Below are 14207 nucleotides of genomic sequence, written 5' to 3'. Positions count from 1 at the left end.
CATTACAAAAATGTATCAATTAAACCTTACAATTACAAAGCACTAAAAATGTGAAACGTTCTTTGAAATTAAGATTATCCATTTTTTCAACAGGTACAGGTAGAAGTTTATATCAAAACTTTATCAAATAAGACAACCCTTAACTTTCATACCTATCTAATCAGAAGAATATACACTGTCAGAAATATGAATGTGTTTAGAGATTTCTTGTCTATAAAAATAGAAAAGAGGGATACTGTAAGTATCTCACCTGAAGACTCAAAAAGTTCTAAACATACCAGGACACTCAAAATCAGAGAAACTATCAATCAATTTTTCTGAGGATTCCAGCTCAGAAGAATGATGATGCAAGTTTACAAGGAAGAAGAAAAAAAAGACTGAGTGGAAAAATACCCCTGAGATAAGTCAGAACATTAATATTTTTTTCTACTTGCTTATTTCTTTGGCTTTTGTTACTTTTAAGCTACCACAAAGGTTTGAAAGGAAATTGGTCCAGTCATAGGTTTTAACAATTACATTATTATAACATAGGTAATTATTCTGACACAATACAAGCAATAAAAAAAACCCAAAACAAAACACAGCATAAGCTGCTCTTTTTCTTCAGATTCTTCCCATTTCTGATCCCATCCCTCTATTTTTTAAAAAAATTTTTCATTCTAAACTTAGATTGTTAAGAGGATAAAATAGCCATCTGGAATAATTTTTCAAATTATAGTTTCCCATGTCTTCCTTTCTTCCTTGAGATTTTTTTATGGACAAGTTCTTCAAAAGCCATAATTTCATCTTCCACTTCATTTTCCAAGTCTTCATCATGCACCAAGCCTATATTAAAAACAATAAATTAATGCAGAATGGAAAACCCCAACACTTTTTGCTCTTAACAGCATGACAAGCTATGCCATTGCTATTTTATATGTCAGTAATATACCTTCATATGTGCATAATCATGTTTAAGAAGTATTTAGCTTAATATGACAATGTGCTTAAGAGCTCTGCAAGGAAGCAGCAACTGCTAAGACACTTGCTGTACTACTAATTAATTTTCACACTGATAATCTGTTTCTATTGTTATTTCCTTTGACTTTTCTAAGAAGTTTGTCTCATCTCTCTCTCAAGATTCCGTTTCAGCAGACACTACATTTGCTTGCTGACTTTCAAGATAGACTCTAAGGTTGCTTTTGGGACTACAAGAGCACCTCCAGTCTTATTACCCATATCTGCTGGAATAAGAAGATGCAACACAAGGCTTTAATCACAACCACTTTTTCTAAAATTGAGCTACTTTAATGCTTTACATATGGTCCATTTTTTAAGTCTGATCACTTCATTGCTGCCTGTTTCTGCAATTGTTGTAATCCCACTACCTAAACATATGTTTAAACCTGAACATTTAGGGAGGCACAAGGAAGTCTTAAACATGCCCTCAGAGATCTGTGATGCAATAGACTGCACCAATGTATGCTACTTTTTGTACGAAACCTAGAGAAATGCAAGTGAAAATAAAAGAAACAAACACAAGCTGGGATCCACCGAGGGCCAGCGAGAAGGCTTGCTCCACTCTGGTCACCCTGCAACCAGCTGCCCTGTTTTGAAGAGCCACTGAGGAAAGCCTGGTTATCTCATGTTTCCCAGAGGGCCCCTGTGGGGCTGCCTCTCAAAGGTCAGCGAATATCTGCAATGCTGCTGACAGGGAGACTGAAGTGACACTTAGAGACCACTACTGTTCAGCAGTGGGCACAGAAAGCTGTGCAGCTTTAAAACATACCTTCTTCTGTTATCCTGTGAGAGTCCATTTGCTTCAGCCACTTACGAGCGTCATCAATGGTGCCAACCAATTTGTTGGCGTGTGTGGTTATTACTTCTTCAGCTGTAATGGAGCACAGTTAACATTCTGTGAGAACACTTAGCTGAGAAATGGACAGCAGCTACAGGTCAAGCACAAAATGACGTTACACAGAGCCATGTTGGATGATGATGCTGCAAACCCAGAAGTCACGGTCACCAGTGATCTCATATGGGGCATATTTCACTAGTGTGGATGAAGATCATGCATGTATTACTCCTCATTCCAATCAGCATTACTAGCACTGTCAGAAGAGAAGTTCTACATCCTTGTGCTGCCCTTTTTGAGTTACATCTGAATCCTGAAAACATTCTACTTTATTTTTGGGTATTAAAGTTCTTGACTTTCGTTATCTCTCTGAAATTATACAAATCAAAGTAAAACATGGACCTGAGATGTTGCAGCTTTTGCTGAACTGCACCATTAAGAACCTGAAAAATGCCTGTTATAAAGAGAGGAAAAAGTAATCTCAGAGACTTATATAATTTCTGTATATATATTTTCACTGAGTGGAAGAACAAGGTAACATTCATCAAGCAATTGTCATAACGAAATTCACCATTACCTAATTAAGCCTACTACATCTCTTATTCATCACTATCATGGTTCACTGAGCAGAAAGCCAAGTAAACAATAAGCAAAACTTCATGGACTTCATCCGTATCTAAAACTTTCCACTAGGACTAAAGATAAAGCTTACACATGATGAGCACAACCTAACATTTAGCTACTATTTAATGTATTTCACTGATCAGAGCTGATGAACATATCAAATACTACAGGTTTTCACTACTGTCAGACATCACAGGCAAAATGACAACTTGACAGGACTGGTGGATTTCTACAACTGAAGCCAGTAACAATGTTATGATTTAAGTTGTCACTTTCCTGAAGTAAGTACACCAAACAATTTTGCTTCTAGGCCACTCATTCAGTAATTCAATTTTGCTTGCAAAAATCAGCATAGAATAATGCTTTAAGCATATAAGGGGGGGAATCTAATATCAAAATATGTACCTCAAGCACCGTAATTTACTGAACTTTTTAATACCAGGGTGGCCTTTGAGTACCTGACACAGCACAGATTTGTAGTCAAGTATCCATGTCTGTTCAGCCCTAGCAAAATTACAAGTTCAAGGGCAGAATAGTCAGCGATACCCTTAGTCAAAGACTCCAGGTACTCCCACCATGCTACTACCCCTGCATATCCAAATTACTGTGCCTGGAAGAAGTAAATAGGAAACAGTAGAAACAGTAGAAAAATTAGTAAAGATGACCTGTCAGTAAAAATGTGAAGTTGCTGTAAAACTATGTACATTCAGAGAACACAGTACACCTGACCATGTGGTTAATATTCACTTTACTACCTATAAAAAATCACTACTATTCACTGTACCTGTACTATGTAATTTATTAAGTTGTAAGAGTTTAGAATACATTTTCAGTATTTCCAGCTCTCTCAGTTCTTCTTTTCCTCAGCTACCTGAAGTACCTTTCTCTTGACCACATTAAGATTTTCAAACAGAGTTTTGTCAGGTCTAGAGGTCTGGCCAAAAAATTACATATTAAATTGTTTAAAGAAAACTGGAAAGGTCCTACCTTTAGCCCAGGCTTTTTTCTCATATATTTCCTCTACTGCATCTGAAATTTTTTTAATATTCTCTTTGATTTTCCTCTGGCATAAGTTGGAACCTTCTTTATATGCCAAACGGTCTCGGGTGTAACCCCCTTCTCTAATGGCCTCCGCTACTTCCAGTCCATCATGTATTATTGGATCTATCTTTGTTCTGAAAAACTCGGCATAGTGTCTGTAGGCAGCATGGTTATTTGTGTGTTCTTCTGTGTTTCTGTGCTCCATGTAGGCCTCATTGGCCACAGAAATTGCATTTCCTTCTGCATGCAACTTTTCTTCCCCACTGTTCTCTGTTGGTGTCAGAGGTTCAGAAGTGTCTGCCTCCATGCTTTCTGACCGGCTGAAATAGTTCTCAGAGCTCTGGATGAATCTGACTCCACAGAGGTCACACTGGGTTTGGTCAATATCTGCTCTTTTGAATATCTCTGATAAAAATTCCTCTTCTTTCATTGCAACAGGATGAACTCTGGAGCGGGCCTTTCTTTTCCACTTCATGTATAGAGAAATGAAATGGAACACACGATACAGCTGGCGTTGAGCAGATGCTTTCTGCTCTTGCTTCTGTTGCTTGCTGAGTGCAATGACTTCCAGGGGATCTTTTTGGTCCTCTAAGCAATGAACCTCTTCAAATTCCTCTTCCAGCTCATCAGCATATTCTGTTTCATCCAAAGAGGTTATAAATCTGTCAAGGTTTACGCGTTCATACTGGATGCCCCGTATAGGTGAATGCCCCTGAGTGTAGGCAGTGTCCCACTTCCAGCGGCAGTCAACCAAGTGCTCTTCATCTCGCTTTGTCAGCAGCTCTTGCAGGCCTGCAGCAACTTCTCTTACATGTGTAGCATCACTCACTTGTTCCACGACCCTCAGCAATCTTCCAGGTACTTTAGAGGGAGAGGCTTTTCTCATTGATTCCAGCATCGCCTTGATTGCAGGAAAGAGGTGGCGTAAGAGGGATCTATCTTTAGAACTCTGCACCTGGTCAGCATTCAGTAACATCACTAAGCACAGCACTACTGTCCGCTCAGACTCCCCTGAAGTTATGCAGTTGGGATCCCTGAATGCATCCAGGAGGACATTGAACCTTCCATGAACACCACACAAGACTTCTGATAGGTAACAGAGATGAGATCTGAAATGGTATACAGCTGTATTTGTGTCCTTTGGTCTGTACTCCTGTATAATAGAAAATGTGTCTTTAAGTTCTTTGTAATGGTCCTTGCGTCTGAACAAAAAGTCCCAGTAATAAAGGAGAGCAATGTAACTCTTTGGAAGGCTGAGAATAATGTTCTTGGAGAGTCGCATCAGGACAGCACAGCAGAGAATATACTGGAATTCCAACAACATCACCGTATTTCCTATGCTTGGAATCAGGTATCTTGTGCATTTCTTGATCAGGACATTCATGAAACGGAAAAAAAATCTTTTACAGTTTTCCGGGTTCTTGTGAACATAGAATTGCTCGAGTGAATTTTCAAGAAGTCGAATGAAGCACAAGTGTGTTCTTCCTGCATTTTCAGCATTTTTGTCAGGTAGCAACATACCATGTCTGCCTTCTATTCCTTTGGTCTTTTCTCCCTGGCCTTTATTCTTTGGGGAACTTTTTGCCTGTGCCAAAGCAAACTTTAGCTCTTTGTTATAATCATCCTCTTCTTTAAAAAGAAGCTTCTCAAATTCTCCAGGATATCCTGAAGATAAGATAAGAACTTTCATGGCACTTAGCCACAAGTCAGTTGATTCTCTTCTGGCTGCAGTGTCTTCATTAGTAAACTTATATGTGATGTACTTCTTCAACATCTCTCTACAAGGTTTGGAAATAATACTACTGAATTGCAATATTTCTTTGCATGCCTTTGGGTTCTCAGACAGTATTCTCAAATGAAAATGATTGGGAAAAAACATTCCTAGGAGGGATTTACATGATGCATATTTGTCAGAAGTCAAAATGTCCTTGAAGCTTTTGCACTGATTCAGTAGCTCTTTAGGGAAAGTGCATGTGGCTTCCAACAACAGTCCATTTATTGCCACCAGATGCATTTTACACTGAAATATTGTCTTTGCTTCACGGCGCAACAAGGGCTTGTGGTAACCCGCACAGGTTTCATCTTCACAGTTCAATCCGGCAATGAACTTCATACAAATATCAGGGTACTTCCTGCTCAGTAACTCACGGGTGATAAAGCACAACCTGCTTAACAAGTGCTGCTTCAAAGCTGATTTTACTTTCTCTGTGCTTACTGAGAAATCACCTTTTGCCTTCCTCTCTTTTAGACTTAGCTTGTCTAACAAAAACTTGAGAATGGGTTCAGCTTCATTCTGAGACACCTGGCAACTGTCACCTGTTGGGACAATCCCAAAATAGGCAAAGCATAACTTCACCATATCTTTCTCTGCATTGGTGGATGCTTTATTCAGACCGCTAACAAGACTCAGAAGAGCCATTAAGCCAGGTATAGCCATGAAGAGGATGTTCTGACTAGGACAGTTGCAGCGACATAATGCAAAGAGAGCTTCAACTGCACCAGCAGAATGATTCAGAGATAGGAACTGCCTGTACGCATTGCTCAGCTTCTTGAAGTCTCCTTTCAGAGCTCCCTGCAAAAACACAGCCTCAGCAATGCCAGACTTCTGCCTGGTTTGTTCACAGAGTTCGAGGGCTTCTCTTAGGATGCTCTCCACGTTCCCCAGGTGTAATTCTGAACCACGACTCAGCCTGGCACGCGCTTCAGCAAGCAAACACGATGCGCGAAACTCTTTTATAGCCGTGAGGTTGGCTGCTTCCAGAACAAACCCGTGTTGTTTCATCAACTTTGCAGCCTCCTCCTGGCGATCCTTCCTTTTCAGTAAGTCTGCTGTTTGGTGCAAGCATCCACGAGACTTTAGAAACTCAAGCTGATCCTCTATATCAAGTTTTGAGAGGACTTGCATCATTTCCTCAGTCCTGTTCATACTCAGGTACTTTGCAGCTGCTTCCAAATACAACTGATTTGCTGTACAGGAGAGTTTGGAAACCATTTGTCCTTTTGCATTCAACATATCTTCATATCTGAAATACAGATACATCAATTTACTACCACAGATGAAAAATCTAGACAAAAAAAAAAGCACTGCAATAAAAAAAAGAGCCATTAAACAAACAGTTGCTCCTAGAAGCCCTTCCTTCAAAAAGGCCAACTGTTTCATGTGATATGCCAGCCAGGCAAAAGAGGATCACATCATCTTAAAAGATCTACAGAAGGAAATTAATTACAACATGAGGCTGTCAGAATCACGATTATTAAAACTTCTGGCACAAACAAGATCACAAGGTTTACAGCATTAGTGAAGCATTCTCCACACTGTCAAATCAATGTAAAAATTATTTCAACACATTTTATCAGTGTTAATCTTCCATTTATAAATAAATATGAGTTTCAGTGAATTCTCTATGGGTCAATATATACAATATTCTGTAAAATTTACATAAACTTGTCAGTTTAGAGCGAATTCTTTCAAGTCTGTTGTACATATCTGCATATACTTTGTAGCTTATTGAGTGTCTGAGCAAAACACCTGGTTGCATCTTTCGTAACATGCACTTTAGAATATTCAGTAATTCATTGTTAATGGCTGATGTAAAATTATTAAGGTATCCCCTAAGCCAGTTTTGTGAAATAGTCTCTCCTGCAAGCTGAGAACGAGTAATTTTTCCTGTTGGGTGAGTAAATTATCATTAGCTTTTTGTTATCATCTTCTCATGATAAACTTCAGAGTGCAGATTTTTTGTGTCTATGCTGATAAATTTGCATGAATGGTTTGGGGGGCTGATTTAAAAACTTGTTAGTTGGTAAAGTGCCTTTAATGCTTGAACTTTTTGGTCATCAAACAATCTTTACATATTAAAGAAGCTTTAATCCTTCAAAAAAGCAGCTACCATTACTAAAGGTACATCACAAAGGATTTATGTAAAACAAAGTCAGCAGACAAAACCCTTCTGAAAATTTCCCAGTGAACCAGCTGCATTATATGGAATTTGGAAATGGAAAAGATAATTATATTCCAATACCATCTTGCAAGACACACCTTTCAACGGCCTTTGCTGCTTCTTCGTAGAGTTCTTCCCGACAATACATTTTAATGGCCAGATCAAACTCCTCAATTAGTTCATAACATTCAGATGCTTCTTTGTAGCACTGGCTTTTCTGATAGTAAACTGCAGCATCTTTCATCTGCAATGCAGAGGTCAGTAATGAAACTGAAGTGCTGTAAACAGTCAAAACTATAGGAACAGAATAAATCTTGTCATTCCATCATGTGTCTCATTAAGAAATGCACTTCAATAAAATGTAATTAAACTATCTGAATGTAATCAAATACTTGTTAAAGTAACCATCACTAAAACTTCAAAATATTTTTAAAAAACCTCAAAATATTTGTGTCTGAAAAACTAGAGTGTAAAATGAAAGGTATTATACAGGATTTTCAAAATAATTCTATCAACCCAGCTCTGCCTGTTGTTAGAAAACACCACACATGCTTCTGATGCTTTACAAATTTGTCAGAATGGATAGTACTAAATTAAAACATTTATGGATGCAGAATGAGAACCCTAGCCTTGTACCTTGAACTTCAAATATATGGGAACATTTATTTTACATTCTTTTAGTGGAAATACACTGCAAATAAAAAATATTACATATTGTTAACACACTAATACTTCCAAGTTTTAAGGTTCCATTTAAATGGCTGTAATCAGTGAAGTTTCAGTATCACCAGAGTACTGAATGAAGCAACAGCTTAAGTTTCAGGACATCAGTCATTTCACTAACTTTTGACTGCAAATGACTGATGATGGTGTTTGAGGAAAGCCAAAGAAATAAAGCCAGCCTTCATAATTGCATCGTTCTCCACTTCATTCCTCTTCTGCCTATCCTCTGACAAATGATTCTCTTTGAACAGCCCAACTTAAAGAGCTTGTTTCATTCAGCTATTACCATGACACAAAAAGATACTAATACTTTCTGAGTAATAGGAGAGGAAAACAAGCTGTAGGAAAAGGAAAGTGAAAAGGTGAGGATTTAATACCTTTCCTAATTTTTTACACAGTTCTGCACAAAGACGGAACTCTTTTGATTGAATCAGACATTTTAGTGATAGTTTTGGTTCTCCACATTCCAAGTAAGTTTTAGCCAATGTCATATATTCCATCTGCTTCTCCCTGTAGAAAGTAAGAGAAAATTACCACTAACATCCAAATTAAGTTTAGGATCTTGTGATCTTCACTGAATCCAACCAACACTGACATCACACATTATTCTTCACACATTACCTGATGAGTTATGATCTTACAATTAGTTATATTTTGGGATGACACTGTTCTGTCCAGAAATCTGTTCCAAAATATGACTGCTCTGGCAGACTCTTTTGAGGTTTTTTTAAGTAATGTATAGTACTGTGATTTTGTACTGCTTCTCTTTTCTTAACTTTTTGTCTCCTTTCTGCTGTTAAGCACCAAGCCTGGAGAATCAGAACTGTACAGAACATTTCATATGAAGATCTTACTTAAGCTTTTTACACCAGCATTAATACCTCTATTAAAAAAAATCAACTTTGGCAGCTTCATTATTACATATGTTCTGTCAACATATCCTAATACACCAAATTCCTTCTCCTCAAATTTTACGCAGTTGACAAGCACCCCAGCATACAGGGAACTCACAAAAAGTTTTATCAGTCCCATCAACAATTTCTCTACAATCATGAAATTTTATGAGCATCCTTATACTTTTAACCCAGGCCACTAACATGAAGCATGTAATTAAGGAAGATAAAATCTCAACTAACTCCAGTAACAGCATTTCTTCAGACCTTCCCTCTTCCCCCTTGTGTGCCAGCTTCCTTTGATCTCGTCATTCCTTTCCCCTTCTGCTATCATTGCTAGCTTCTGGTCTCCCCAGCAGGAGCAGGAACTGATTCACTTCGGTCTAGATCTTTCTCCATTAAGTTTTTTCTTGTCTTATTTGAGATGAGTCCCAAAGAGTTTCCAAGCCTCTTCAGGAAACTGCAAACTCTCTCCCCTGTCAAATCCTTGAGCTATTTTACTTAGCTGAAATCATGAACTAAATGATTCATCTCAAAATCTGTTCCTTTAAAACTGTCCTATGGTTCAGATCTAGTTCAGCTTGTTTAGTTTAAATTGACTGTAACACTAATTTTACCCAAAGCTCACTTTTGCTAGCAGCTTTTCTTCCCCAATGTACACCACCATTCCTTCTTCTTTGTTGAGTGAATATGCAGTGGGATTAACCGAAGTTGAGCACTGCTGATGGCATATGCTCTTCTACCCATATCTAAGGACATAAAGCCTCTTGACGTAATGCAAATCCTGTTGCTTTTCTCTCACACAACCAGTAAGCCCTTGCAAGGGCCACATTTCATTCAGACAGCTCTTCCACTACTCTCCATAGGGAGCAGTGCCCTGGATCCTATTGTGCGAGACCTTCCAATTTCTTAAATCTCTTTTGCAACCCACAGACACATAAAGACACCCCTCCTGCACTGCTCTCCGACGTCTCCGGTCCGGTCCCACAGCTGTGGTGTGAATCTCGTCCCCTGCACCCCCGAGGGGTCTGGCACCACAGAGTGGCACTCGCTCGGCCGCACTGACACTTACCTTGGGCTGGCTTTCTTCGCGTGCACTTTGAGAACAGCGTCGTGTGTCAGGGCCAGTTTTGACTTCTCAGCTGCTCCTCCCTTTTGATAACATTTGGCGGCCACCTGGGGTGAAATCACACACAGCATTCACAGATGTGCATCCAGCCCATGGCTTATCACATAAAAGCAATACTTAATTTTACAGTCACTGTAATGGAAAGCAGAAAGACTGGCAGGGTGCCTGGAAAAAGGAAAAGGTAAAACATTGTGGTATATTTTTAGGACAAAAAGAAAAGCTTTGAAGTCAGTCCACATGCGATTAGCAAAATGAGAATATTAATTACAATATTGTCCATGGAAGTAGTGAAAGCAGAATTCCTGGTAAGCTGATAGAACAAATACCATATGCAATTTGAAGGATAGCCTAAACCATTAACTGGTAAGTCACCAGGCAGCTGCCCCATATTAATAAAAGTGAAGAAAACCAACATGTGCAAGTGAAATCAAAAAGCAAGGAACATTTACTCAATGCTTTTATCATACTGGGCTCTTTCTGTGAAAACTAAACAGAAACACCAGGAGTTGCCATGCTCCTAGCGAGCTTTGCTTCATTATCATCAGGCTTATTCTGCAACACCATGATTTCTTTATTCTATCCATTAATTTAGTGTTGCTTCTGTTTGGAAATTGCACATTGCAAGCCACTCGTAGAACTGCCAAAGTCGTCAGATAATGTCTTCTTAAGGTAGCATTGACAAGCAAAGATCAGGGTTATAAAGAAAACAGATTAGCAGATAATATAGGTAATGCATTTCAGATTTCAAGATTAGGTTTTTTTTAGCTGAGTGGGTTTTTTATCTAAACTCTTTTCTGTCCATTTAGGAAATTGCCTTTTATTTTCAAGGGGAAATAAAGACTGTCTGTATAGTAGCAGCTGATTATTTTGGGGTTTTGCCTTGTTATAAATACCTATTTTCCCTTCAAAGAATTATATGTTGTTACCAGCAAAACACAGAAGCTTTCCCTCTGCCATGATCAAAAAAGTATCTACAATTTTATTTCACAGAATCACAGAACATCTCAAATTGAAAGGGACTTACAAGGATCACAGAGGCCAACTTACTGCTCCCTGCCGGACTACCTAAAACAAACCCACATGACTAAAAGTGTCATCCAGATGCTTCTGGAACTCTGAACTCATGGCTAAATGCCATTATCACTTTCCTGGGGTGCCTGTGGCAGGCCACTTTCTCAGTGAAGAGACCTTTTCTATGTCCAATCTGATCTTTGTCTGATGCAACTTCACTCCATTTCCTCATGTCCTATCACTGGTCACCAAAGAGAGGAGATCAGGACCTCCTCCTCCTCTGCCACTTCCCTTGAGGAAGTTGTAGACTGTGATGAGGTTACCCCTCACCCACCTCTTCTCCAAGCTGAACAAGCCAAGCGGCTGCTCTTCTTAAGAAGTGTCCTCTAGAGCAGCCCATGGCAATGGCAGTGGGGTTGGAGCTACATGATTCTTGCGGTCTCTCAAAACCAAACCATTCAATGATTCTACGACTTTTCACCATCTTGGTCACCCTCCTCTGGACACACTCTAATAGTCTGATGTCCTTATATTGTGGTGCCCAAAACTGCACAAAGTACTCAAGGTGAGTCTGCATCAGCACAGAGCAGAGAGGGACAATCACCTCCTTTGACTGGTTCACAATGCTGTATTTGATGCACCCAGGACACCGTTTGCCTTTCTGACTGTCAGGGCACACTGCTGGCTCATATTCAACGTGCCATCAACCCAAACTCACAGATCTCTTTTCGTGGGGCTGCTCTCCAGCCTCTCATTCCCTAATTTGAATGTATAACCAGGATTACTACATCCTAGGTGCAGAAACCAGCACTTCACTTGTTAAATTCATATGGTTGGTGACAGCCCACCAGTTTGTCAAGGTCTCTTTGCAGGGCCTCTCCACCCTTGAGAGAATCAACAGCTCCTCCCAATTTAGTGTCCTCCTAATTTAGTATTGGTGGCAAACATATTTAATGTACACTCCATTCCTATGTCCAAATAATTTATAAAAACATTAAAGAGCACTAGCCCCTAAACTGAGCACTGGGGAATCCCAACTAGTGGCTGGCCCCCAACTTGATAACCCCATTTATTATAACTCTTTGAGCCAGACTTGTCAACCAGTTTCTCACCTAATGTATTATGGACTTGTCTAGCTGTGTGCTGAACATTTCATCCAGAATGAAGAGTGACTGTGAGAGAAACTATTAAAATCTTTGCTAAAACCAAAATGTACCACATCTACTGGCTTCTCTTGGTCAACTAGATGAGTGACCTTGTCACAAAAGGAAAGTTGGTTAAGTAGGACTTTCTGAGAGTGAACCCATGCTGCCTAGGACTAATGATGGCATTGTCTCTCAAGTGTTATTTTCAGTAACTCCCAGAATAACCTCCTCCATAATTTTACCAGGCACCAAAGTGATACTGAAAGGCCTGTAATTACCAGGGTCTTCCTTCTTACCCTTCTTGAAAACTGGGACATTTGCCAGCTTCCAATGGACTGGGACCTCTCCAGACTCCCAAGACCTTTGAAAAACAATGGAAAGGGGCCCTACAATAAAATGGGCCAGCTCATTCTGTACCTGGAACAAATCCCATCAAGCCCAATAGATTTATGTGCATCCAGCTGCAGCAGTCTCAAACTAATGCAGAGTCAGCTGGGAGTTTATCATTCCCCAAGTCACAGTGTTTCAGCACATCACCAGTGTTAGAGGTGAAGAAGGCTTTAAATGTCTCTGCTTTGCCTATGTCCCTTCTTGTGAGGTAAATGACCTCATCAAGTAGAGGACCAATGTTATGTCCAATCCTTCTTCTGCTATTAATGTGTTTTAAAATAACTGTTTTGTTGTCTTTCACAGTGCTGGATAGCCTGAACTCTATTCAAGCTTTGGCCATGCAAATTTTCTCCCTACAGTGACAAACAGAATCTCTGTTGTCTTCCTGTGTCGCCTCCCCTTGCTTCCAATGTCCACACACTTTCCCTTTTCCCCTAAGTTCAAGAAGAAGATTCCTATTCAGCCAAGCCACTCTGCCACACTTGCTTGGCTACTGACACTTTGGAATTTCCTGCTTCTGCACTCTTCAGAGATGGCCCTTAAAAAGTGCCTAGCATTCATGAATTCCCGAGGGACCTTACTAGTTAGCTCCTTCCGGAGAACAAGTCCGCCCTTCCCATATCCAGGGTCAAAGGTTTGCAAGACTTTTTCTTCTATAGACAACAATTTGAAACTCAGTTACTTTGTAGCCACTGTGACCAAGACAGACACAAGTCACCATTTTACTCACAAGTGCGCCTCTCCTCACAAACAACAAACACAGGAGGTCACCTCTCCTTAGTCAGCTGCTTTAGTACTTGTACCCAGAAGTTGTCTACAACATGCTCCTGAAATTTCCTGGACCCCTTTGTGTCCACTGTATGATTTTCCCAGTTGATGTCTGGGAAGTTAAAATTACTCATACGGACAAGAGCATTTGATCTAGAGATATCCCTTATCCCCCTGCAGAATATTTAATTGATGTTGTTGTCCTGACTGAGTTTGCTTCCACCCCATTAACTGTCATCCCATATGTGGACTGTATTAACTAGGATGCTAGGAAACCAAAGACTGTAAAATCTCCATGTTCTTTAAACAGAAAGGGGATGAAACCATCATTTTACTACCCAAATTAATACATTTCCAAAAAATGCTTTCATTTTCCTACTGTATGTGCAATGATACTGTCAAGAACATGGTTTAGATTCACACATTTCAGTCAATTTTGATTGTTACTAATAATTGTTTTTCCAACTGTCTTTTGTTTGTGTGCATTAAAATGTTTTTCCCTCATGGGACTGCAAATTTCTGGGCAGTGAATTTAAGATTACAAACAATAGGGTTCCGCTTCCTGCTCACTTCTTGTAAGTCATTTACAAGTAGACACACAGCTACAAACCACAAACTAAGACAGACTGCTATAGAGCAACTCAAGGTTTACAGATGATTTTATGCAGACAGAGGAAATAATAAGGTTTCAGAATAAGAATCCTTATT

The 14207-nt window shown here is 39.5% G+C and overlaps 1 protein-coding gene across 1 annotated transcript in view; it reads right to left on the bottom strand.

Annotated features, from left to right (window-relative positions):
- Positions 1-222: 222 nt before the first annotated feature.
- The window catches only part of TRANK1 (tetratricopeptide repeat and ankyrin repeat containing 1), a gene marked incomplete at its 5' end in the record, with an annotated part of 39334 nt that continues 25349 nt past the window's right edge, over positions 223-14207 (bottom strand). The window contains 6 exons of the mRNA XM_082289280.1: positions 223-825; positions 1769-1870; positions 3446-6522; positions 7539-7684; positions 8541-8673; positions 10129-10232. Coding sequence (XP_082145406.1) covers positions 713-825; positions 1769-1870; positions 3446-6522; positions 7539-7684; positions 8541-8673; positions 10129-10232 — 3675 coding nt within the window. The 3' untranslated portion in view covers positions 223-712. The remainder of the gene's footprint in view (positions 826-1768; positions 1871-3445; positions 6523-7538; positions 7685-8540; positions 8674-10128; positions 10233-14207) is intronic.

This window comes from Coloeus monedula (assembly GCF_965178545.1).
Source record: "Coloeus monedula genome assembly, chromosome: 1".
Taxonomy (NCBI): Eukaryota; Metazoa; Chordata; class Aves; order Passeriformes; family Corvidae; genus Coloeus; species Coloeus monedula.
This window is presented reverse-complemented; position numbering and strand designations above follow the sequence as displayed.